This window comes from Xenopus tropicalis, chromosome 1, assembly GCF_000004195.4.
Source record: "Xenopus tropicalis strain Nigerian chromosome 1, UCB_Xtro_10.0, whole genome shotgun sequence".
Classification (NCBI taxonomy): domain Eukaryota; kingdom Metazoa; phylum Chordata; class Amphibia; order Anura; family Pipidae; genus Xenopus; species Xenopus tropicalis.
Window position 1 is genome coordinate 202,469,901 of NC_030677.2, and position 25,094 is coordinate 202,494,994.

Here is a 25,094-nt window from a genome sequence, read left to right on the forward strand (position 1 = left end):
ATCATTTGAAATCCTGGCAGGGGAGGAGGGACTAAAACACTGATGTTACAAACTTCTCCACAGCTTACAGACAGCATGCAGGAACTACATAACCCACAATGCATTGCACTGTGATGTTCCTTCCCTTATTGACATCACATGTGCAGCAGGGGATTGTGGGATTGGGAGGATACAGGCTGAAGGCAGGCTGAGGGCAGGCGACTACTGTTACATTTTATTTGAATCACAAAGTAGCCAGCCAGATCAGCAGGGGAACAGGGGGCGGGACTTAGGGAACTGTTACAAACCATATTATTACATTAAAACAATCATAAAGAGGTGCATATTTTTAATTGATGTACATTGTAAAGTTGCTTGAAATTATATTTACTTTTCAAAAAGTCTAAAAGTGTGTTTGGGTGGAGTTCCCCTTTAAAAGTAAATATATTGTTCATGCACCTTGTAGGTAAAAATATGTAATGTCTCTTTATAAAGTCATTTGGAACCCTTGGCTAATGATATCCAGTAAAACTATATGTAATGCTCCAGCCAATACCGGAGTGCCGTGGGCATCGTATCCCTCGCAGGTTCCCACGTATTCCCCGCTAGGCTGGCCTATGGCATTCCCCAAGCAGGAAATACTGTCAACTAGCTGAAAAAAAGGCATTATCCGTGACTTTTCCTGCAGCCTACATGAAATGTTCTGGTCCTGACCTTCTTATTATTAAATGCAAGAACAAAGCAATATCTGAGGAGAGACAGAGGATGAAATATACTCAGCCATTTTTTTCCCCTCCAGGGAACAGGATTAAAGGGGCCAAAAATAATCTGTGAAACAGTTCAAAGTTTATTTTCTTACGGAGTCTGACAGATAAAATGAGTGAAGCGGCTGTCATGCCCCAAGTCACACGGAGAGAAGCTTCCAGTCTGCTGCCGCTGGTTGCACAAAGCAGTGCCTGTATATACACTGACACGGACTCTATGGAATGGCCACTATACCCTAACAGGGGTAGGGAACCTTGGCTCTCCAGCTGTGATAAAACTACAAATCCCAGCAAGCATTTTCCTTAATTAACCATGACTGTGGCTGTCAGACTCCTGCAATGCATTGTGGGACTGGTAGTTCCATAACAGCTGGAGAGCCAAGGTTCCCTACCCTAACACAAAAAGCTGGTTTTTGTTAAAGGAGAAATAAAGCTCAGTAGGTTGGAAAAGGTGCATAAATACTACCCGAACTGACAGAAATAAGCAGAAAATGTATCTGTATTTTCGCCCAGACCTAGCGGATTCTGCAGACTGGAAGGAAGCTCATACTATTATATCATTTTATTCATTAATGTGGCCATTGGCAGCGGCGAAAAGTAAATCTGCAAGATTTATAGCAGATTATGCAGTTTAGCCATAAATGCACTTAAACTCACTTTAGTAAACATGGGAATGGCGTTAATTTTGTCACAATAATTTTCGCAGTGATAATAAGTAATGGTTCAGACAATTTTTAGGAACTTTAATAAACAGACGCCTATGTGTGACATCTCTGACTTCCTTATATCAACTAAGGATAAACTGGGATCATTCAAAACACACAATATTTCCATGTGGCTTACACATAAACTCCCTAAATATCATGGCTCACATGTAACATTTTACATGTATGCCCACTAGCACTATGGTTCTGGTTTAGTGTCTGATAGTGGGTACAATCCGTACCTACACGACCCGTACCTACACCATCCGCACCTATACCCCCCCTAGCTACACCCCCCATACCTACACCATCCGTACCTATACCCCCCCTAGCTACACCCCCCGTACCTACACCATCCTTACCTACACCCCCCGTACCTATACCCCCCTAACTACACCCCTGTACCTACACCATCCGTACCTATATCCCCCGTACCTACACCATCCGTACCTATATCCCCCGTACCTAAACCATCCGTACCTATACCCCCCGTACCTACACCATCCTTACCTACCCCCCCCTCGTACATATACCCCCCTAGCTACACCCCCGTACCTACACCATCCGTACCTATACCCCCCGTACCTACACCATCCGTACCTATACCCCCCAGCTACACCCCCCGTACCTACACCATCCTTACCTACACCCCCCGTACCTACACCCCCGTACCTACACCCTCCGTAGCTACACCCCCTGTAGCTACACCCCCCGTACCTACACCCTCCGTACCTACACCCTCCGTAACTATAGAATAGCCTGGAAAGGGCTTCCCAGAAACATGGTTCTGTTGATTTAGTTCCACTAAATTAAACTAGAGCCCATGAGACTGATAATGTTTTATGTGAAAAACAAAAACAGTAGCAAGTGGATGTGCATGTTAACTGATTTAATGGGAAACTACCAGTGATTAATGTGGAACTTTGGCTTCTGAAACAAACTTTGAGAGCCCCACACAACCCAGAAACCCCTAATATCCCTATTCCTGTAATCTGTTCCTTCAATAAGTAGGAATAAATACCATTTTATATGCTGAAATTCTTTCTGCATCATTTGAAATCCTGGCAGGGGAGGAGGGACTAAAACACTGATGTTACAAATTGTAACAATTTCTCTGCAGCTTACAGACAGCATGCAGGAACTACATAACCCACAATGCATTGCAGTGTGATGTTCTTTTCTTACTGACATCACGTGTGCAAGGAATTGTGGGATTGGGGGGATGCAGGCTGAAAGCAGGCTGAGGACAGGCGACTACTGTTACATTTTATTCGAGTGTCAAAGTAGTCAGCCAGATCAGCAGGGGAACAGGGGGCAGGGCTTATTTAGTAAATCTGTACCTAAGTCCCATTACATGTTTAATTCATAAAGAACCCATCTATGTGCTGAAACCCCGAGTGTGTGGAACTGGCTCCATTACACAATGAGGCACAATACCTTATAATACCATGTTCTACGGAGCCGCAAACATTCCAGCCGTTACTTTTTGCAAATGTTGCTGTTTAGTAATTGACAAACGCGGATCCAGAAGGCCAGTTCCAGCACATTACGGCTATTGATAGGCAATTAAACTGTCTTTTCTTTATAGTGGTGTGTGAGTGTGCCCTTTCCCAACCCCAGACTTTATTTGCAGTGACTCAAAATTAACTTAAAAGTCTTGTTTGCTGACAGCTTAGAGCTCCATCGAGCGGAAGCTAAATACTCCTCCGACTGATTCCGGCACTGGGACTATTGATAGAGCGGTGTGCAAATTGGCAATGTTGAGAGACAGTGATTGGGCCACTTGCCCTCGTATTAGCCCACAACTTAGTGATGCTGCTCAGGCACAATTGCCTTATCAAGCCTTTAATCACAGCCTGCCGGCCCAGGAGCTCTCCGGTGGCCAACGGGAAATAAACCCGAGGCTCGTGCTTGTGTAGCATTGTCATTGTATTAGCCGCCATTTAGCCTTCAAACACCTACACATTCCCCAAAGCTTCTCTGGATTATTGGAATGTAAGTACAACTGGAATGCCATAAAGGACATTTTCTATGATAATACCTCCCTAACCAAGTGGAATTGGCCATGAAAGCCCCCATAATCACCTTTAAATTAACCTTTAGTATGATGTAGAAAGCGCTATTCGAAAACAATTTGCAATTGGTAAGATTTTATTCAGCAACTCTTCACTTTGGAATTTTAGCAGCTATACGGTTGCTAGGGTCCAAATTACCCTAGCAACCAGGCAGTGGCTTGAATGAGGAACCAGATTATGAATAGGAGAGGACCTGAATAGAAAGATAAGGAATAAAAAGTAACAATAAAAAAAGTGTAGGCTGACAGTCATTTTTTTTTTGGTTGCTGGGGTCAGTGACCCCCTTTTGAAAACTGGAAAGAGCCATAATTCAAAAAAACAATAAAAAAAAATAGACCAACTGAAAAGTTAATAAGAACTGACCATTCTGTAACTATAAGTTAATTTTGAGGTGAACCACCCCTATAAGCACAACGCCAAGGTATTAACAACAAACCAATGGCTGGAGGAGTTGTACTACAGAGCTCAGTGATATTACCATCATTAGAAGCCATTCTTTCAAGTCATTTTGACTGATTCCTGCTATTCTGAGACAATTTGCAATTGTTTTTTTTTTTTATTTTTTTTATTCATTGTGGTTCTTCAGTTATTTAGCATTTCGTTTAGCAGCTCTCCAGTTTGGAATTTCAGAAGCTATCGGGTTGCTAGGGCCTTGTTTACCTTAGCAACCAGTTGTTTGAACAAGATACTGGAATATGGATAGGAGAGGGACTGAACAGAACGATAAGGATTAATATGTAACTATAATAATACAATTGTAAGCTCTCAGAGCCATAGTTTTCTTGGCTGACGGGGGAAGTGAAAGGCTGAAAGATAAAAGAAGGCAAATAATGCAGGAAACTATAAAAAAATAAAGACCAATTGCAAAGTTGCCAGGAATAGGACATTGTAACGTACTAAAAGTTAACTTACAGGGGAACTCTATAAAGGATACATTTTACGACTTATCATAGCTATTTGCCCTAGAATACTACTACTGTCGTTGGAGCAAAGTCTCCCACATTTCCTTTAAAGGGGTAGGTCACCTTTGGGTTAACTTTTAGTATGATGTAAGGAGTAATATGGAATTGGTTTTTATTTTTTATTCATTGTGGTTCGTTAGTTATTGCTCAGCAGCTCTCCAGTTTGGAATTTAAGAAGCTATCTGGTTGCTAGGGTCTTGTTTACCTTAGCAACAGGGCAGTTGTTTGAAAAAGATACTGGAATAGGGATAGGGGAGGGACTGAACAGAACGAGAAGGATTAATATGTAACAATAATACAATTGTAAGCTCGCAGAGTCATAGTTTTTTTTTGGAAAGGTTGAAAGATGTAAGAAGGCAAATTATTCAGGAAACTATAAAAAAAATAGAGACCAATTGCAAAGTTGCCAGGAATAGGACATTCTAACGTACTCAAAGTTAACTTACAAGGGAACTCTATAAAGGATACATTTTACGACTTATCAAAGCTATTTGGCCTAGAATAGTAATACTGTTGTTGGAGCAAAGTCTCCCACATTTCCTTTAAAGGGGTGAGGGAAACTTTTAGTATGATGTAGAGAGTGATATTCTGAGACAATCTGCAATTGGCCTTCATTTTTTTTTTTATTATTCGTAGTTTTTCGGTTATTTCATTTTCATTTCAGGAGCTCTCCAGTTGGAGTTTCAGCAGCTATTTGGTTGCTAGGGTCCAATTTACCTTAGCAACCAGCAAGTGGTTTGGATGAGAGACTGGTATATGAATAGAGGAGGGTCTGAATAGAAAAGAAACTTACAAAAAGTAAAAATAACAATAAAACTGTAGCCTCGAAGAGCAATAGTTTATTGGCTGCCGGCGTCAGTGACCCCCATTTCAAAAGAAGAAGGCAAATAATTCAAAAACTATAACAAATAAAGAAGACCAATTAAAAAAGTGCTAAGGATAGATCATTCTATAACATACTAAAAAGTTAGCGGAAAGGTGAACCAACCCCATTGGCCATTCTGTCCTGCATAGACCAGTGATTTAGTCCTGAGATTCAACCAATGGGTGAGTTCCATTCCCTAACGCAAAGGCATTACACACAAGCTGGTGTTTAATAGCAATCCTGCTGAACGTATCCCATTTGAAATTGTAGTTATTTTGCCGGATCGGATCCCTGGCTGTTTAGTTGCATTGCGCCCCCGCCTTCCCTACATTCTCCCCCCAATAAACATTTACGAGACAAGCATATAACGCCATTTCTCTTTCATACCTGCCACAGAAAGGTTGGCTATTTTGCACATTAGAAGAGCTCGGCAGGAAAATGACAGGTGAAATATTGATCCCAGCAAATGTTCTTTGGGAATACTGAGGCAGAGGGTTTCTAAAATATTAAACAAGCTCATTTTGATCTGCCAGGCACAGCCCCATGGGGTGTTGGGTGGGAGACCCCTGACAGGATACACACACTATAACTGATCAGTCGGGACGCAGGGAGTTCTTCAAAGACTCTCTCTTACACCAATTACTGCTTAGGGATTAGTCTATACGAATGCTGACGTCACAGTTGGGAAACTAACGGGAAGGGGGGCGGTTCACTTTTAAAATGCTATAGAATGGCCAATTCTAAGCACCTTTTCAATTGGTCTTCATTATTTTTTCTTATAGTTTTTTTTAAATTATTTGCCTTTTTCTTCCAACTCTTTGCAGCTTGCTAATGGGGGTCACTGACCCCAGCAGGCAAAAACTTCTGCTCTGTGAGGGTACAGTTTTATTGTTATTGTTACTGTTACTTTTTTTTCTATTCAGTCCCTCTCCTAGTCATATATCATTGTCTTATTCAAGCCACAACCTGGTTACTAAGGTTATTGGGACACTAGCAACCAGACTGCCAAACTGGAAAGCAGCTGAACCATTATTGAAATAATTAAAAAACTAGAAATAATAAAAATTGAAGACCAATTGCAAATTGTCTCAGAATATCACTCTCTAAATCATACTAAAAGTTAACCCATTTTCCCACCCCTGACATGAAAGGCCAGTATTACGAATAATTCTTTTTTTTTGTGGCTTTTCATTTATTTAGCTTTTTGTTACGCAGTTCTTCAGTTTGTAATTTCAGCAGCAGTCAGGTTGCTATGGCCGTGTTTACCTTGGCAACCAGGCAGTGGTTTGAATGAGAAACTGGAATATAAATAGGAGAGGGACCAAACAGAAAGATAAAGATTAAAAAACAGAAAACAATAATAATAAACTCATAAGCTCACAGAGACATAAGGGTTGATTCACTAAGGTGCGATAGCGCTTATCGGATGTTTTTTTGCGGTAAAATTGACGCGGAAAGAAACGCACTTTTCGTTAAAGTATTATCGCATGCGTTAAGTCGCATATCGCGTGCGTTAAATAGCGCACAACCGAATGCATTAATTTTACCGCATTGCGTTAATTCTTGCGCAGAAATAATACTAACGCATGATTCACAAGCACTTAGACGCGCTAAATATCGCATTAGTCTGTGCGAAAATTAAAACCTACTAAAGTCCAATATGGACTTTGCAGTGGGATTTATTCAGTCGGTGTTGGCCCCAGAGTGATGCAGCCGCCAGTTTGCAGGGAAATGGGCATTTTCAAAAAAAGTAGTTTTAAGAGCGTAATGGTGTGTATGGCTAATATGGCGTGCGCGCGACAAGTAGCCCACATGCGTTAATTAGCGCGCGTTGCGTCAAATACCGCACAAAAAACAGCATCGCGTCTAAATTAACGCAAATATCCTTTTAGTGAATCGTGCGTTAAGACGCAATAAAATTTTTTAATTAATGCTATAAATAGCGGTCGTTTTAACGCACCTTAGTGAATCAGCCCTATAGTTTTTTGTTGCTGGGGTCAGTGACCCCACTGAAAAACTGAAAAGAAGTAGAAGCATTATAATGAAGACCAATTGCAAATTTGCTAGAAATTGGACATCCTATTACATACTAAAAAGGAGAACAACCCCTTTAAAGGAGAACTAAAGCTTCAAGATGTAGGCTACTCCCAACGTCGGACTGGGCTGCCAGGGGCCCCAGGAAAAAAACCCAGTGGGCCTCGGCGGCCCAGACCTGAACCCTCCAGGGCGCTCCTGTCATCTGCCGGTGGGAGGGGGCTGGGGGCTCCAGCAGGAAGGGGGGGGTGTGTGAAGGCAGCGGGGGCCATTTGGGGTGCAGGGGCCCCTGAGGAAGAAGCCTCGGTGGGCCCTCAACCCCCAGTCTGACCCTGCATACTCCATTTTAGACCAAAGTGAAGATCAGCCCAAGGCAATCCCAGATCCACACAAACGGTTCTGATCAGCTGACACTTTGACTGGCTGGGCAGATACCAGGGTTACAATGAATATATCTCATTATATGACACCATAAACTATCACTATGGTGACGCCTTGTTTTGGCATGCAATCATTTTTAACATTTTTATGGAGTCCCTGTAAACTGTGGCCATCTAAGTTTATTTCCTTTCCTATTGATTCTGGGTTATAAAATAGTCAAGTTCATAAAAACAATAAAAAAAAGTAAAACAGCGGACAGATAATGAGTTGGGGATATAGATTTTTCCCCTTATTAAAGAAGGGCGGTTAATAACATAGAAGACAAACATACCGGAGCATTTTCTTGGTCCCAATGAAATTCTCATTGTTTTGAAAAGCCATATAGAACACTGGGCATTACTGAATGGTGGATCTGTAACTGTGCCCTGACTCAGGGTTGTCCAACAGGGGCCTGTGGGCCAGATGAAGCCCTCCAAGATATTTTTATGGCTCCAAAACTGCTCAAGAACTTCAATGACCTACATGGGTCACATCATTATTATATCTGGTCTCCCAAACATGTACTGTAGTTAAATGGAAACTGAGGCTTCCAAACCAAAATGTGTTAAAAAGCCCCACACAACACAGAAACCCCTAATATACCTATAACTGTAATCTGTTCCTTCAAAAGTAGGAATAAATACCATTTTTATATGCTGAAATCCAGCTGCAAAACAGTTCTTCTCTTTCTGCATCATTTGAAATCCTGGCAGGGGTGGAGGGACTAAAACACTGATGTTGTAACAGCTTCTCCACAGCTTACAGACACCATGCAGGAACTACATAACCCACAATGCATTGCATTGTGATGTTCCTTTCCTTAATGCCATCACATGTGCAGCAGGGAATTGTGGGATTGGGAGGATGCAGGCTGAAGGCAGCTACAGGTACTGTTTTATTATTACAGAGAAAAGGGAATCATTTAACCATTAAATAAACCCAATAGGGCTGTTCTGCCCCCAATAAGGGGTAATTATATCTTATTTGGGATCAAGTACAGGTACTGTTTTATTATTACAGAGAAAAGGGAATCATTTAACCATTAAATAAACACAATAGGGCTGTTCTGCCCCAATAAGGGGTAATTATATCTTAGTTGGGATCAAGTACAGGTACTGTTTTATTATTACAGAGAAAAGGGAATCATTTAACCATTAAATAAACCCAATAGGGCTGTTCTGCCCCCAATAAGGGGTAATTATATCTTAGTTGGGATCAAGTACAGGTACTGTTTTATTATTACAGAGAAAAGGGAATCATTTAACCATTAAATAAACCCAATAGGGCTGTTCTGCCCCAATAAGGGGTAATTATATCTTAGTTGGGATCAAGTACAGGTACTGTTTTATTATTACAGAGAAAAGGGAATTAATTTTAAAAATTAGAATTATTTCCTTATAATGGTAATTTGGTATCTGCAAGAACTTCTAAGTTTGCTAATAGTCCTCTTGATCTCTTCTAGCCAAGAGTCCACATACCACAATGCCTTGCACACGTCTCACACACCTGTTAGCTGGCTTTTGCTACACGGTTTCAGTAGTCAGAACCAGCAGCGCAAAGCACAGAAAGAGACAGACAGATACTGCTTCAAATAGCAATTAGAGTTATATTTTCTCTCCTTAGGCAATATTTTATTTTTGGGTTTATGTGGCCTTTAAGTACACGCCTCCTGTAAGCTGCTGGGTGATTACAGACGGTCCCATCACACCATGAAGAGACATCATTAAAAAGGAATTGAGTCCTTGCCCCGTGGCTGCTGGGAATACACTGCTCAGTGCTGGGGAAATGCCTAGTCCTACTCGGCCAATTTGGCCGAAAGTGAAAAAATAAAAATCTGCGTAATGGGAGCACACTGAGCGGGCCCCAAATTAAGCTCAAACGACAGCAAATCCGGAGCAAAATACCTAACGAGGGCGTTTGCATGGAGTGAAAACAAGGAACCCTGACAGGCTTTTATCAGTGCTGACCATGGGTGAAGTGAATGGATGTCCCTGCAGTGCAATAAACAGGTTTCAATATAATAATCAATCAGAGCAAATGTGAAATTAATACCCAGCTGTATCCTAATAACTCAGCGGATTGTGGGAGGAGGATGCAAGCCCTTTTGCAGCGCCATAAAACAAGCTTGTTTGTTCTTCCCAGCATTAAAGGCAACACTCTCCCACGGCTAGCAATGCAGACAGCAATCAAGTGGCAGCCTTTCCTGCTCCCAAAGGGTTACTGCAGGCGCAATGCTGTCTATTTGATTTCAAATTTATAGCATCGATTTTGTGGTCATTACTAATCTACACACTCTTTGTCTGTGGCATTAACCTGCAGTCACACAAACTGGTTTCATATTCTTATTCTGGGGAAATGGCTGAATGGCTGGAATGGTGTATTACACACTGCCGGCAGCAGGTTTTAGTAGGGCGTAGTGAGGGGGCTACTCAAACCCCCTGTAAAATGACTAAGCATCAGGATCAGATGGGAGCTACAGAGAAAGGTGGGCCCTTGCTAAAGTTGCCTGGCCTTTATGTTAGTGGCCTAGCCAGTCGGGCTGGTATTACGAATTTCCTAGTACAGGTATGGGATCCCTTATCCGGAAACCCTTTATCCAGAAAGTTTCGAATTAAGGAAAGGCCATCTCCCATAGACTCATTATAAGCAAATAATTCAGATTTAACTGAATAAACTGATTTCCTTTTTCTCTGTAATAATAAAACAGTACCTGAACTTGATCCCAACTAAGATATAATTACCCCTTATTGGGGCAGAACAGCCCTATTGGGTTTATTTAATGGTTAAATGATTCCCTTTTCTCTGTAATAATAAAACAGTACCTGTACTTGATCCCAACTAAGATATAATTACCCCTTATTGGGGGCAGAACAGCCCTATTGGGTTTATTTCATGGTTAAATGATTCCCTTTTCTCTGTAATAATAAAACAGTACCTGTACTTGATTAAATAAACCCAATAGGGCTGTTCTGCCCCAATAAGGGGTAATTATATCTTAGTTGGGATCAAGTACAGGTACTGTTTTATTATTACAGAGAAAAGGGAATCATTTAACCATGAAATAAACCCAATAGGGCTGTTCTGCCCCCAATAAGGGGTAATTATATCTTAGTTTGGATCAAGTACAGGTACTGTTTTATTATTACAGAGAAAAGGGAATCATTTAACCATGAAATAAACCCAATAGGGCTGTTCTGCCCCAATAAGGGGTAATTATATCTTAGTTGGGATCAAGTACAGGTACTGTTTTATTATTACAGAGAAAAGGGAATCATTTAACCATTAAATAAACCCAATAGGGCTGTTCTGCCCCCAATAAGGGGTAATTATATCTTAGTTGGGATCAAGTACAGGTACTGTTTTATTATTACAGAGAAAAGGGAATCAGTTTTAAAATTCTGAATTATTTGATTAAAATGGAGTCTATGGGAGACAGGCTTTCTGTAATTCGGAGCTTTCTGTACAACGGGTTTCCGGATAAGGGATCCCATACCTGTACCACAAAAACTCATTTTTTCTTTTTCTGAACTATGGCTGAAACGGTACAACAATCTACTACACAGAGTAGAAAGCAGGGAATTATCAGTAATGTAACTGTATTATATATTGGCACCATTGTCAGCAATGGCAGCTCTACCTCATATAGCCAACTGCACTACTCAGAGGAGGTGCCCACATGCCCATGCCCATATACCCATGCCCACATACCCACTGATCTAGGCTTTCCCACTGCAGCTTATTCACTACTGCCCTGTACCTGCTGCTCATTTTCAGATTTATTCCTATGTGTTATCAGCGCTCCTGGGTCAGGCCAGCAATCTACCATCTTCCATGATAGTTGGGATATTTTATGGTAACTGTGCAGAGGGAGAAATATATTTATAGCATAATAAGCTTGATGTATCTCCATCGCGTGGGGAAAGCTTATTATGCAGAGCGACCGACATCCATTCACTGTTCTGTATATGTGTAGCATCAAACAGAAAGCAAAACCCTTCGTAATAACGGTGAGTTTACTGCTTTCGTTAAAGGGATACGGCCTTTAGAATAAAAATGCTGTTACTTTTAACTGAAAACATATAATATTATGTAATTTGGTCTAGTAAAAATGGTTTTCACTTCACTCTTGAAAAAGCAATTGCTATATTCCTAGGCTCACATGTGGGAAACGTTTACAGATTCTACTTCCTGTCTGATTTCACAGATTGAAAGGAAACCATGATAGTCTGTCTCTGGCCCCACCCCCTTATGCTCACAGTGTAACATAGCCCCTCCTTTACCTTTTTTCCAATATGAAGTAATGGATTCCATAGCTTTTCATAGTAGGTGGATTGTTTGGAAACCAGAGAGAGTACAAGTCCCAAATCAATCATTTTACAATGGAACAAGGTAAGGGAGGGCTTGCATTACACCATTAGCAGCATGGTGGCTCAGTAACTAGCACTTTTTTGCAGCGCTGGGGTCCTGAGTTCAATCCTGCCCTGGACACTTTCTGCAAGTTTGTTTGTTCTCGCTGTGTCTGTGTGGGTTTCCCCTGGGTACTCCAGTTTCCTTACGCACTCTAAAAACATACAGACATTGCCCATAGCGTGTGTGAATGTGATAGGGACCTTAGATTGTAAGCTCACTGGGGCAGGGACTGATGGGAATGTGATAGGGACCTTAGATTGTAAGCTCACTGGGGCAGGGACTGATGGGAATGTGATAGGGACCTTAGATTGTAAGCTCACTGGGGCAGGGACTGATGGGAATGTGATAGGGACCTTAGATTGTAAGCTCACTGGGGCAGGGACTGATGGGAATGGGATAGGGACCTTAGATTGTAAGCTCCACTGGGGCAGGGACTGATGGGAATGTGATAGGGACCTTAGATTGTAAGCTCCACTGGGGCAGGGACTGATGGGAATGTGATAGGGACCTTAGATTGTAAGCTCCACTGGGGCAGGGACTGATGGGAATAAATATAAAGTTAGTATTGATGTTGGTATATATAGTTTATGGTCAGATAAATCAGTATAGGTTGTGGGTGCTGGGTTTACTTGGAAGGGTTGAACTTGATGGACTCTGGTCTTTTTTCAACCCTATATAACGATGTAAGCATCGCCTATTTGTATCCGCTGACGGATTAGAGAGGAGGGAAGGCTGTTGGACACACGTGTTTGGGTTCCATTACTTTATGCTTTCGCTGAGTTATTACATTCCCTTCATGTTAATGAGCACTCGTAGTCTATCCTGAGCAAGTTTATTCGTTAAGGTTTTTGGGATGAGTGAATGACGGGTAATGATTATTCCATGACAGATCTCTGGGAGGAAAGTCACTTAGTACCCAAAGCGCGTGGCAAAAAACACGTCTATTTCTCAAGGCGGCCGACAGGTTTATTCGGCCTCACCTTGAACAGAACACTGCCGTATTGATTTCATTGGTGTGGGTTTAAACGCACCGCCGCGGCCTCAGCATTCCTGCGCCGTGCCACTAATTGCCTCGTGCTTGCACTCAATTAAATCCCATAATTACAGATGCAGATTATTTTTTTGGTTATATTTTTTGTTATTGTTTATGTTCTGTGGGTTTTGATAGTGATGTATTTATAACCTGATAATCACACAGTATCAGGACAGGATCACATCCCTGCCCAATAGGATTTTTCAGATATCTGAAACCACAAAATGGTTGAAGAGGTCTTCTTTTGACCTCATAGAATGGTAAAAATGCTATGTGTGTTTAAATTATACATATATATATATATATATATATATATATATATATATATATATATATATATATATATCTAGGACGACTCTGGGGGGAAAGGATATCTCTCCCTGCTTTATGAGACATTGCAAAGGGGGGAGAAGAACAGGGGCTGTGCTCACTGAGGCTGGAAAGTCAGTACAAGTATTAGGATTGCCAATTGCTCCCATGTATAAGGGGAGGGGCCATGGGGGAGCTCTCTCTCCAGGAAGTGGGGGCCTGGTTTGTGCAGTTTTTTTGACAGCTGAGGAAGAGAAATAGAAAACCCTGTGAGGGTACTACTAATTACTGATTTGCTGTAATAGTTGCTAAGGCGCAATACAAAGCGGATGCCGTAGATATTCAGACTGCCAGTAAACTAGTCTGGTATCAAAAGGATGAACTTTTATATGTTGGGTACATATTCTGTATAAATCTAGTGACTTGTTTGGTTTGAATTTCAACTAATATCTATTTGATATCTTAAATATATCTATCTAATTATCGATCTATCTAATATGTAATATCTATCCAATATCTGTCTAATATCTATCATCTATCTATCATCTATCTATTCAATATCTGTCTAATACCTATCTATCATCTATCTCTCTAATATCTATCTCTCTAATATCTATCTATCTATCTATCTAATATCTATCTATCTATCTATCTATCTATCTATCCATCCAATCTCTGTCTATCTAATATCTATCTATTCAATATCTGTCTATCTAATATCTATCTATTCAATATCAGTAATACCTATATATCTAATATCTATCTAATGTCTCTCTATCTATCTATTATCTATCTATCTATCTAGATATTAGATAGATAATTAGATATTAATATCTGTCTATCTCTTCAATATCTGTCTATCTACCTAATATCTAAGTATCTATCTATCTAAAATCTATCTATTTATCGATCTAGCTAATATCTATCTATATAATATCTGTCTATCTATCTAATATCTGTTGATCTATCGATCAATCGCTTCAATATCTGTCTGTCTATCTATTATCTATCTACCTAATATCTAATTATCTATCTACCTAATATCTAATTATCTATCTCTCTAAAATCTATCTATTTATCGATCTAGCTAATATCTATCTATATAATATCTGTCTATCTATCTATCTAATATCTGTCGATCTATCTATCGATCGCTTCAATATCTGTCTCTCTATCTATTATCTATCTACCTAATATCTAATTATCTATCTACCTAATATCTATCTAGCTATTATCTATCCATCTAACATACTTTTACAGGTTTTTCCATTTGCAGTTCTCATTCTGTGATTTTCAGATCTTTTTTTTATTTCCCCTAAACTCTGCTTTTCTAAAAACAAACAGTACAGGGATGTCCTATTTAATATATAAAGCTGACAGCAATCTAAAGAGGAAAATCAATAATAATAATTTAAAAATAAGATGCGAGCAGCCATCTGCACAACAAACAGAGCGGCGGTGTGCTCGCGAGGCCCACTTACAGGAACCAGAGACGGACATCAATGGCCGACGTCACAAGAGTGGATTCTGCCTCCCAAAACATCAAATCAATCAAAAATAAAAAAGCTCCAGTTGTTCTATATTGCCAGAAAATCCTACGCAACGAGCCGCGCAGTGATAGGAGGAAGCGCGTAGAAACGATCCAAAGGTGCACTTATCACTTATGGCTATATTTTCACATGAAAGGGAGGATTCAGACATCAGCAATATAGAGGATTTGCCAGTTGAGGCCCCTTCTGAGTTCAGCGTTTGGCTGGGGCCTATATCAGCCCATAGATAGCATTGAGCTGTGTGGTACAGGCATGGGATCTGTTATCCAGAAACCCTTTATCCAGAAATCTTTGAATTACAGAAAGGCCATCTCCCATAGACTCCATTTTAATCAAATTATTCAAATATTTAATACTGGTTTCCTATATGAAGACTATCAGACCTATAAAATTGACTTTAAGGGCAAATATTAGGTAACACATATACATGTAGCTTGTTGCCCCTTACAATTACAACTGATTTTCAAACTAGATACAGTAAAACAAATGGACGGCCTCTTCATTAAAGGGGTTGTTAACCGTTAGTATGATGTAGATAGTAATATTCTGAGATAATTTGCAATTGGTCTTTATTTTTTGTTATTTGTAGTTTTTTTAATGATTTATTTTTTTGTTCTACAGCTCTCCAATTTGGAGTTTTAGCAGCTACCTGGTTGCTAGGGTCCAAATTACCTTAGCAACCAGGGCGTGGTTTGCACGAGAGGCTGGTTTATGAATGGGAAAGGGACCTGAATAGAAACATACGTTATAAAATGTAACAATAACAATAAACTGTAGATTCGCTGAGCAATAGTTTTCTGGCTGCCGGGGTCACTGACCCCCATTTGAAAGCTACAAGGCGTAAGAAGAAAAAGAAGAAAGCAAATAATTAATATACTATAAATAAATAATGAAGACCAATTGAAAAGTTGCTTAGAATTGGCCATTCTATAACATTCCAGCAAAGATTAGACCGGCACAACAGGTGTAATTCGGGGCTGAGCCCCTGCGTGTCTATTCAAGCAAAAACAACGTTTCGCGGGCGTAGCCCTTCGTCAGGCATTCTATAACATACCAAACGTTAACTTAAAGATTTAAGATTACCTCAGATTTCCTCCCCCCCCTTTTTTTTTTAAACATACGTCAATTGTTTTTCCGGAGCGTATTTTCTGGTGGGGGGCGGGGGTGCGAGCGGAATATGACCTTATAATAACCTTTGTTTTTCTAACACTAACGAACGTCTGTCTCCGGAGGGACCCGCCGATGACTTTTTAACATTTTCTCCACATTTTACAGATTGGCGCGGTAACCATCTCTGACATAAATGACAAATACGCAGCGAGCTTTGCTTAACAGAAAGACCTTACTGATTTTTCTTAATAAAACAGAAATAGGATCTGTAATGGCTTCAGAAATGCCTTCACGCCCGGCCTCCGCAAGCAGCTGGGGAGCGGTGACGTTGCGCCAGTTAATATGCTGAAGCCGCTATAAAATGACTGGCACCGTTACTAACACCCTATATATCTCATTAACGGCTGCTTTTGGGGAGGGGACTCTCCCAGCTGAAAATTCTGTTTGAATTCTGTAGAATCAATAGCTTCACACACACGTGAGCGCACTACTGTGGTTTTAATATGCACCATGAATGGGCACCCTATAGGTGCTGGATATTTAGGTATTGCGAGATTTGTCTACATGAACCCTAATATCCCTATCCCTGTAATCTGTTCCTTCAAAAAGTAGGAATAAATACCATTTGTATATACTGAAATCCAGCTGCAAAACTGTTCTTCTCTTTCTGCATCATTTGAAATCCTGGCAGGGGAGGAGGGACTAAAACACTGATGTTGTAACAGCTTCTCCACAGCTTACAGACAGCATGCAGGAACTACATAACCCACAATGCATTGCACTGGGATGTTCCTTTCCTTATTGACATCACGTGTGCAGCAGGGAATTGTGGGATTGGGAGGAGGCAGGCTGAGGGCAGGCGACTACTGTTACATTTTATTTGAGTCACAAAGTAGCCAGCCAGATCAGCAGGGGAACAGGGGGCGGGGCTTGTGGAACTGTTCCAAACCATATTATTACATTAAAATCATGAAAAGTCTGTATATATTTTTTTTAACTGATGTATATTGCAAAGTTGCTTGAAATTATGCTTTCTTATCAAAAAGCTTAAGTGGTGTTTGGGTGAATTTCCCCTTTAATTTTGCAACCCTTAGTAGCACTTCATCACTGGGGCATCTCTAAATGACCCGCGGGGGGCCCAATTATCAACATTCTCATTTATGCAGTTTTTGAGTTTGTTTTTTTTTTTTTTTAAAAACCATGAATAAACTCATTTCCACTAAAACCACAAATGCCAAGTGATTTATTAAAACAGCCTTTTTTTAAAAAAAAAAAAAAAAAAAAAAAAAAAAGCAAAAACTTTTTCGTGTTTTTCCAACAAATGGAGTGTCCCAAAAATCCAAAAACCTCTAATACCATAAAGCAAAAGAAGATCTTCCGATTGGAAACAGGCTGCTCATTGACTTCTACATAACCTTAACCGCTTTTAGATGGCGTATTTCTTCTTTCGGATTTGTTGCAGTTTTGACGCATAATAAATGTTAATATGATGTACAAATTGGTATTCTGAGACAATTTGCCATTGGTTTTCATATTTTTTGGTTGTGGTTTTTCAGTTGTTTAGGTTTTTGTTCAGCAGCTCTCCAGTTCGGAATTTCAGTAGCTATCTCGTTGCTAGGGTCTCGTTTACCTTAGCAACCAGACATTGGGTTAAATGAAAGACTGGAATATAAATAGGAGAGGGTCTGAACAGTAAGTAATAAAAAAAACAAACAATATTAATTCCTTTGTAAGTGCACAGAGCAATAGTTTTAATGCTGTCGGGGTCACTGACCCCCATTTGAAAGCGGGACAAATGTAGAAATGGAAGGCAAATAGTTTGAAAACAAATAGGGAAGACCAATTGCAAAGTTGCTAGGAATATACTGAAAGTTAATGTAAAGGTGAACCACCCCGTGTTCATGTGACAAAAAGTCATGTGATCTTAAGGATTCGGATTCAGTATAGCCAGGCACTTGGATTTGTCTGAATCCTGTATTTGGCGCATCCCTAATTGTGACCAAAGTCACCTTCACCCCCAGCCTGTTTGCCTCTCTGTACTCCACTACAGACTGCAGCAGCAACATTTCCCCTCTATTCCAACATACTCCATATAAACAGCGCGATTATACCACATACGCACAAATACAGTATTTCAGGCTCCCAAAACGGTTGTGCCCTTTGAATAAAGGGGAAGCTGAACTTTTAATTCATTTTCTAAAGATTCTGCATTTCATAAGGCCCATTTGTCTTAATACATCTTAGAAGGGAGAATTGAAAAAGACAGGTTTTCTGTTTTCTGTTTTGTTACCTAAAAGTGGGGCGTATTGGGCACCGAAATCTCCCTTTGAAACAGATGTCAACCTATAAACCTTTAACAAAGAGAAACGGAACTGTTGCAGTAAGTTTATTGGGGACATCTGCTTAAGTGACAGATGTCCGCATTACCATACATGCACTTCCCTGTCAGCTAAGAAGTCAACTTGCCAAACCAGTTGATGTTTAGGGTTTTTAACATCGAGAGCAATTAGTTACATGGCTGGGGGGTGGGGGGGTTGGAAACTTCTGGGGGTAAAAATAAAAGGGTAACTTCATTACCAAATAGATTCAATCTTATCGGGATGATATGCACAATATGGATTTATTCTCCACTAAACCACGGAAAGGCAAGAATTCAACCAATAAAAAAAAAAAGCAATTATTTTAATCTTCTTTCCTTAGCGTCGGATACAAGGGGGGCACTTGCTTTGCTCTATTGTGGGCTAAGTTGGAAAGATTTTCCGAGAGTGATTAAATACAAATTAAAAAGGGCCTTTGATCTCCGTGCAGCGGCCGTGCCAGACCACATACCAAAATGTATGTTGACAGGATCTTTAGAAGGATCTCAAGTTTAGTGTAACCTCCTTAAATGGAACCCAGCAGGAACTTTGTCCGGAGCCTGCCTCTCCAGGCGCTCTCATTGTACGGAACAGTGGGTCATTGGCTTGTTTGTTGGGGACGGCAGATGGTTTCATTTGTTCCAAATTTCCAACCCCTTTTTTCCGAATTTTAGGTAGCAGTCTGCTCAGAGATGAGAGGGAAGCAATGCATCGTTGCACCTGGCCTTTTTTTCCCCCTTTAATAACAGAAATAAAAGGTTTTTTTGCTAAGGGAAAAAAAAAGTGGCAGTTTCATTCGTTAGAGAGTCAGTCTAGGTGGCCCTTCCGCTGAGCACAAATGGACCATTAGCAAGGTGTCAGGATAATGCTCAACAGCCACTTGGGCCCAGAGAGATTAATCACTCTTTGTATTCTCTATAGGGAGATATAAAACATACCTACATGTTTTACTGCATTGATCTCTTTTATTACCTGGTTTAAAAAAAAAAAAATATATATATATATGTATATGTATATTATATGTGTGTGTGCGTTGATGGTAGAACATGGGTTTCACTGGACTCTCCTACTAAGTGAAGGAGAAAAGGGGAAGGTATTGTGCAACTGCACCTCTTATATTTCTAAGGGTGAAGACACACGGAGCTATTAGTAGCAGCTACTTGTTGTGGCTACAGAAACAGACATTTCTGATCATTTACTGATAATTGTGTGTTTTAGCAGAGGGAATTCTCAGTACTGTCTATGGCAGGGGATTTTCTGGAGTTTAGTAGCTGTGACAAGTAGCTCCTACTAAGTAGCTCAGTGTTTCTTCACCCTAAGGGCTCTGGCACACGGGGAGATTAGTCGCCGCGACAAATCTCCCTGTTCGCAGGCGACTAATCTCCCCGAGTTGCCATCAGCTGCCATCCCACCGGCGACAATGTAAATCGCCGGTGGGATGGCACACGCAGCGGCGCGATTTCGGCAAATCGCCGAAAATGCCTCGTGAGGCAACTTCGGCGATTTCCCGAAATCTCCTGCACAGCGTGTGCCATCCCACCGGTGACTTACATTGTTGCCGGTGGGATGGCAATTCTGGGAGATTAGTCGCCCGCGAACAGAGAGGTTTGTCGTGTGCCAGAGCCCTAAAGGGATAAATAGGATGCCAGAGGGTCTTGCAAATGAAACATAAGGGAGAAGACACATGGAGCTACTTAGTAGCAGCTACTTTTTTACGGCTACTAAACACCAAAAAATCCCCTGCCATAGACAATACTGAGAATTGCCTCTGCTAAAACACACTTTGAGACTGTTATCAGTAAATGATCAGCATTGTCTATTTAAGTAGCCACTACAAGTAGCTGCTACTAGTAGGTGTCTTCACCCTAAAGGCTTAATTGCCAAAGACACCGCAGGGTTTACTCACAGATCAGTTGAGTTAGTATTGTTATTGTCAGATACAGTCGCACATAGAGCTGAGCAATGTGACTGTAGAGATGTTGGGCAGTTGACTGTTGCTGCTAATGTCCTTAAGGGAGCCCAGGAATAATTGTGAGAGCACTTCTTTATGGCTACTAGTTAGTGGTCCGCATCCCCTATAGTGAAAGCTCTTCAGTGAGCAATATGCTAAGGCTGAATCCCTTCAGTTCTGTGGTCCCTTCCCCTTAGGCCAGGGGTGCCTAACCTCCAGCTTGGGCCCAGCACAGGGCGGCTCCTTCCAGCTATCTTACGTTCCTAGCCCGTTCTTTTAACAAATCAAGTCTTCTAATGTGACTAAACCTTGTTTACAGGGTCCCTTGTCTTTGACTTTCCCTAGAAGGGCTGTCTCCCTAGGGCAGAACACTTTACTGGGCCTTGTTGATACCAGGGTCTACGGCACATCCACCTGGGTCAGCAGAAGGAAAGCCAAAGTGAAAGAAACCCTTTCCAATCACTATGTAAAGTGTAACAAGAGGTGGTCACTAACTCTATGGCACATAACAAACGTGTAAATAAAATAATTAAGATATACAGGCTTCTGCCTAGCAACTAGGGGAACAGCCCTTGTAGGGGATTTCCATCATTAGGGACACTTAACATTATGCATCCCGACACACACACACACACACATACATAAAATGCCAGCAACACCAGGAAATAGCCCTTTGTTAAGTAAATATACATTTGTAGGTATAATCTACAGTTTGGTAGTTCTTCTGTTGACTAAACTGCAAATTAAATAGTGATTAATGTACTCCCTATTGTAAAAAAAATAAGAACATTATGCGTAGGGGTGCACTGAATCCAATATTTTTGGATTCGGCTGAACCCTGAATCATTTATTAAAGATTCGGCCCGAATACCAAAAATAAATTTACACATGTGAATTAGGATACAGAAGGGCTAAAGAGCACCGCTCGAGGCCAAAAAAAATTGAAGTTTTCATGATTATGTGACAAAAAGTTGCGTGAGTTTAAGAATTCGGATTCGGTTCAGCCAGGAGCATGGATTTGTCCGAATCCAAATTTTGCTGAAAATGTCTGAATCTTGGCTGAATCCAGAACTGAATCCTGGATTTGATGCATTCATAATTATAGGGCACAAAGCTGAAAGCTGAGTGTTTTATACAGGTCATGGAACTCCAAGAAATGACATCACCGATATCACCCTATTATAGCTGATGACATCACTAAGGATATTCACATGCTGTCCATTTACACATACCATGGTCCAGTCCAGTTGTGCCCCAGTTCTGGGATCAGGTAATAAGCTATACTACAGATAAAACAATTTCCCCTAAAATACTCTGTTGAGGTCTGTTTATTCTGTGTGATAAATGATGTGGTTGGTAACAATGACAGAAGGAACTTGTGGGGCTCATCCTAAAGCTGGCCATACACGTTAAGATCTTCTCCCGATAGATCACCTACGGGTGGGCGATATCGGGCATATTTAGGCTAGTTCAATCGTTTGGCCCTGGGGCCAAACAATCTAATTATAACGGCGGCAATGGGCGCAGTCGGTTCGAGGACCACATCAACGTGCCAATGTGGTCCCTGATCCGACTAAATCTTTTAACCTGCCCGATCGATATCTGGCCAATTTCAGGGCAGATATCGGTCAGGCATGCCCGTCGTTAGTGCCTATACGTGGGCTGATACGCTGCCGAATCGGTCTAAGGGACCAATATCGGCAGCTACAATCGGCCCGTGTATGGCCACCTTTATTCTATACTAGGAAGCTTGATGGCCATTAATGTTAGAGATGTGGCTAAACCCGACACACAGTACCCTGGGTACCGTAGCAGTTACACAGCAGTGTTGTTAGGCAGCATCCATCAGTATCATATTTAGGAGACTCACATGTGCAGTGACCTAGTGGGCGCGCAGCAAACTCTGCCATCTGGTGTCTCTCACTGAGCATTACACAGGCAAGTTAATGATTGATCTGGACAATGAGACTTCTCCTGAGTGACCAAGCGTTAAAGGACAGGCAGGTTAAAGGTCAACAATAGCCTCATCTCCTATACTCCGTGTCCATCTGTATATTATTCAAAATATGACCCGTAGGATAATATAGTTATACGGATATCTTTATTAGCCAAGTAGAACAGCAGCAGGACACAGGCTGAATCAGAGGTGCGTTCTATTTGTCTGATATTTAAAAGTTACTTATAGGTTTCATTTTCATGAATGTTACATGGATTTCCTTATATAAAGGTTTTACTCCCTATTTATTTCTCTCTTCACCTCTCACCAAATATTTATGTCCCCTTTGAGCCCCCCGTCAGATGTTATGTGTGCTGATTATATCAAAAGACACCAGCAAGGCACATTCCTTAATGATCGCGGATATAATTAATTAGCAACGCTGCCAGGGAGGAGAAGAATGAAAGTGCTAAACAGAATTCAAATTTGGGCAATTACAAAATAATTTGGCCAAACGTTGTATCTGGTGAAAATGCGGTACAGGTATAGGACCTGTTATCGTGAATGCTCGGGACCTGGGGTTTTCCAGATAAGGGGTCTTTCCGTCATTTGGATCTCTATACAATGAGGGGGCTATTCACAATTGCCAGAGCTTTCATACTCAATCCTAAAGGAAGCCCTTGTGGTTCTTTTAATACTGGGAGTGCCCAGGTTTTCAGGGACTTTTGCATTCTCACTGTTATTCATTAGCGATATCAGAACTTTGTTTCTTTATATACATCTATATTATATATGCACCTTTTATGAGAATGAAGTTGGTGCACAATAAGACATAGGGGCTGATTTACTAACCCACGAATCCGACCCGAATTGGAAAAGTTCTGACTTGAAAACGAACATTTTGCGACTTTTTCGTATGTTTTGCGATTTTTTCGGATTCTGTACGAATTTTTCGTTACCAATACGATTTTTGCGTAAAAACGCGAGTTTTTCGTATCCATTACGAAAGTTGCGTAAAAAGTTGCGCATTTTTCGTAGCGTTAAAACTTAAGCGAAAAGTTGCGCATTTTTTTTATTTTTATTTTTATATTTATTTTTTATTGGTAACGAAAAATTCGTAAAGAATCCGAAAAAATCGCAAAACATACGAAAAAATCGCAAAATACCGATCATTACGAAAAAAACGCAATCGGACTCCATTCGACCCGTTCGTGGGTAAGTAAATCAGCCCCATGGAGTTGAAATTAAAGGGCTTTTTAATGCAGAAACCGACATGGACCTTGTCCCATAAAGCAATTTAGCTCGGCTGCAAATTACAGTAAAGAGAGTGGCCAAGTGATTGTAGGGATATCAATTAAACGGGAACCCTCGGCTAGCAATGGGCAGGCACTTATTGTTCTATTCCACACATGTTTATTACATATGGGCGTGTATGGCAGAATTCTGTTTCAGGGGGGCAACTGAATGGTTGAAATGTGAGGAATCCCAGTTATCGGCAGAACAAATGCCCGTGGGCCTAACTGCACGAGGGGCATACAAAGCCACCTTAAGCACCAGTAAGGCTACAGGGGACATCAATAACCCTCACAGGGTAAAAAACTAAATCCTCCCCTTTTTTAAATTTACCATCACTGTATTGGCCCCAGGGCCCCGTCCCCTCCCAAACTGCATCATTAATAACTTTAAAAATCCTTACTGCATCATGGGGAAACATGTGGGGCCCCAAGCAGGCATCCAGAAGGTACATGGGCCAAGAGGGGACTTTAATAACTCCACCCAGTCAATAAGTGATTAGAGAGATTAGAAACTCACCAGTTTGAGGTAGAAACAACTGTTTTAGACACATGAAGATACACAGAGACACAGGGGGCAACAGTTTGTATAAATGGGGGGGTAACATGGAATCATCATAAAGGGTCATAACTTGTTCGGAGACAGCAGCATGCTGAGAGTGCACCAGGTCCCCCTGCAAAAAAATCTTTGAAATGCCCGGCATGCACAGATACCTAGCAACAACTTTGGCAACAAGATCGGCTATAGAGGAAGAAGCCCCTGTGGCCCAGGCCACCCTGTCCCCCATCCTTACAATTTCCCATTTTTTACAAGGGAGATAAGTATCACTGCTAAACCACCACTGTACTACAGCGGCAGCCCGTGCCTCTTTGATCGGGCAAAGCGGACCTATGGCAGCTACTTTCGATGCCCAGAAGGTCAAGGTTCCCTGTTCCTGCTAGAAGCCACCGGCGCTGCCTCGGATCAGCATTTCTGCTGTTGCTGAATTAAGGGGTTAAAAAAAAAAAAACCTCAAAGGAAAATCAAGTGCAGGCTTTAATAATTGAAGAGGCTTTCTCCATTGCTGATAGAGCCAAGAGAAGCTGTGAGCAGGGTTTGTGGTGTTGGAAGATTTGATTAAAACGCTAACGAGCGTCTCGTGCTGCAATTAACTAGAAATACCAGCAAACTGCTACAGTTATAGGACTCATTCACATCCACAAGCACAGTAGGCAAGTTGCACTTTCCCGCACATACTGCATAACTAGGCGCGCCGCTAATCAGCTCCTACAGGCTGTAGGGATAGAGTTTATGGCTGACCTGTTGGCACCATTGTGCAAGGTAATGGCTGGCTGGTATCATC

At 41.1% G+C, this 25,094-nt stretch overlaps 1 protein-coding gene across 5 annotated transcripts in view; it reads right to left on the minus strand.

The window, feature by feature from the left end:
• Nucleotides 1-25,094, minus strand: part of wdr7 (WD repeat domain 7) — a 228,509-nt gene that overhangs the window by 100,662 nt on the left and 102,753 nt on the right. The window contains exon 22 of one of the 5 annotated variants that reach the window (XM_018090810.2): nucleotides 18,717-19,309. Within the exon in view, the coding sequence (XP_017946299.1) occupies nucleotides 19,068-19,309 (242 nt within the window). The 3' untranslated portion in view covers nucleotides 18,717-19,067. 5 annotated transcript variants of the gene reach the window in all.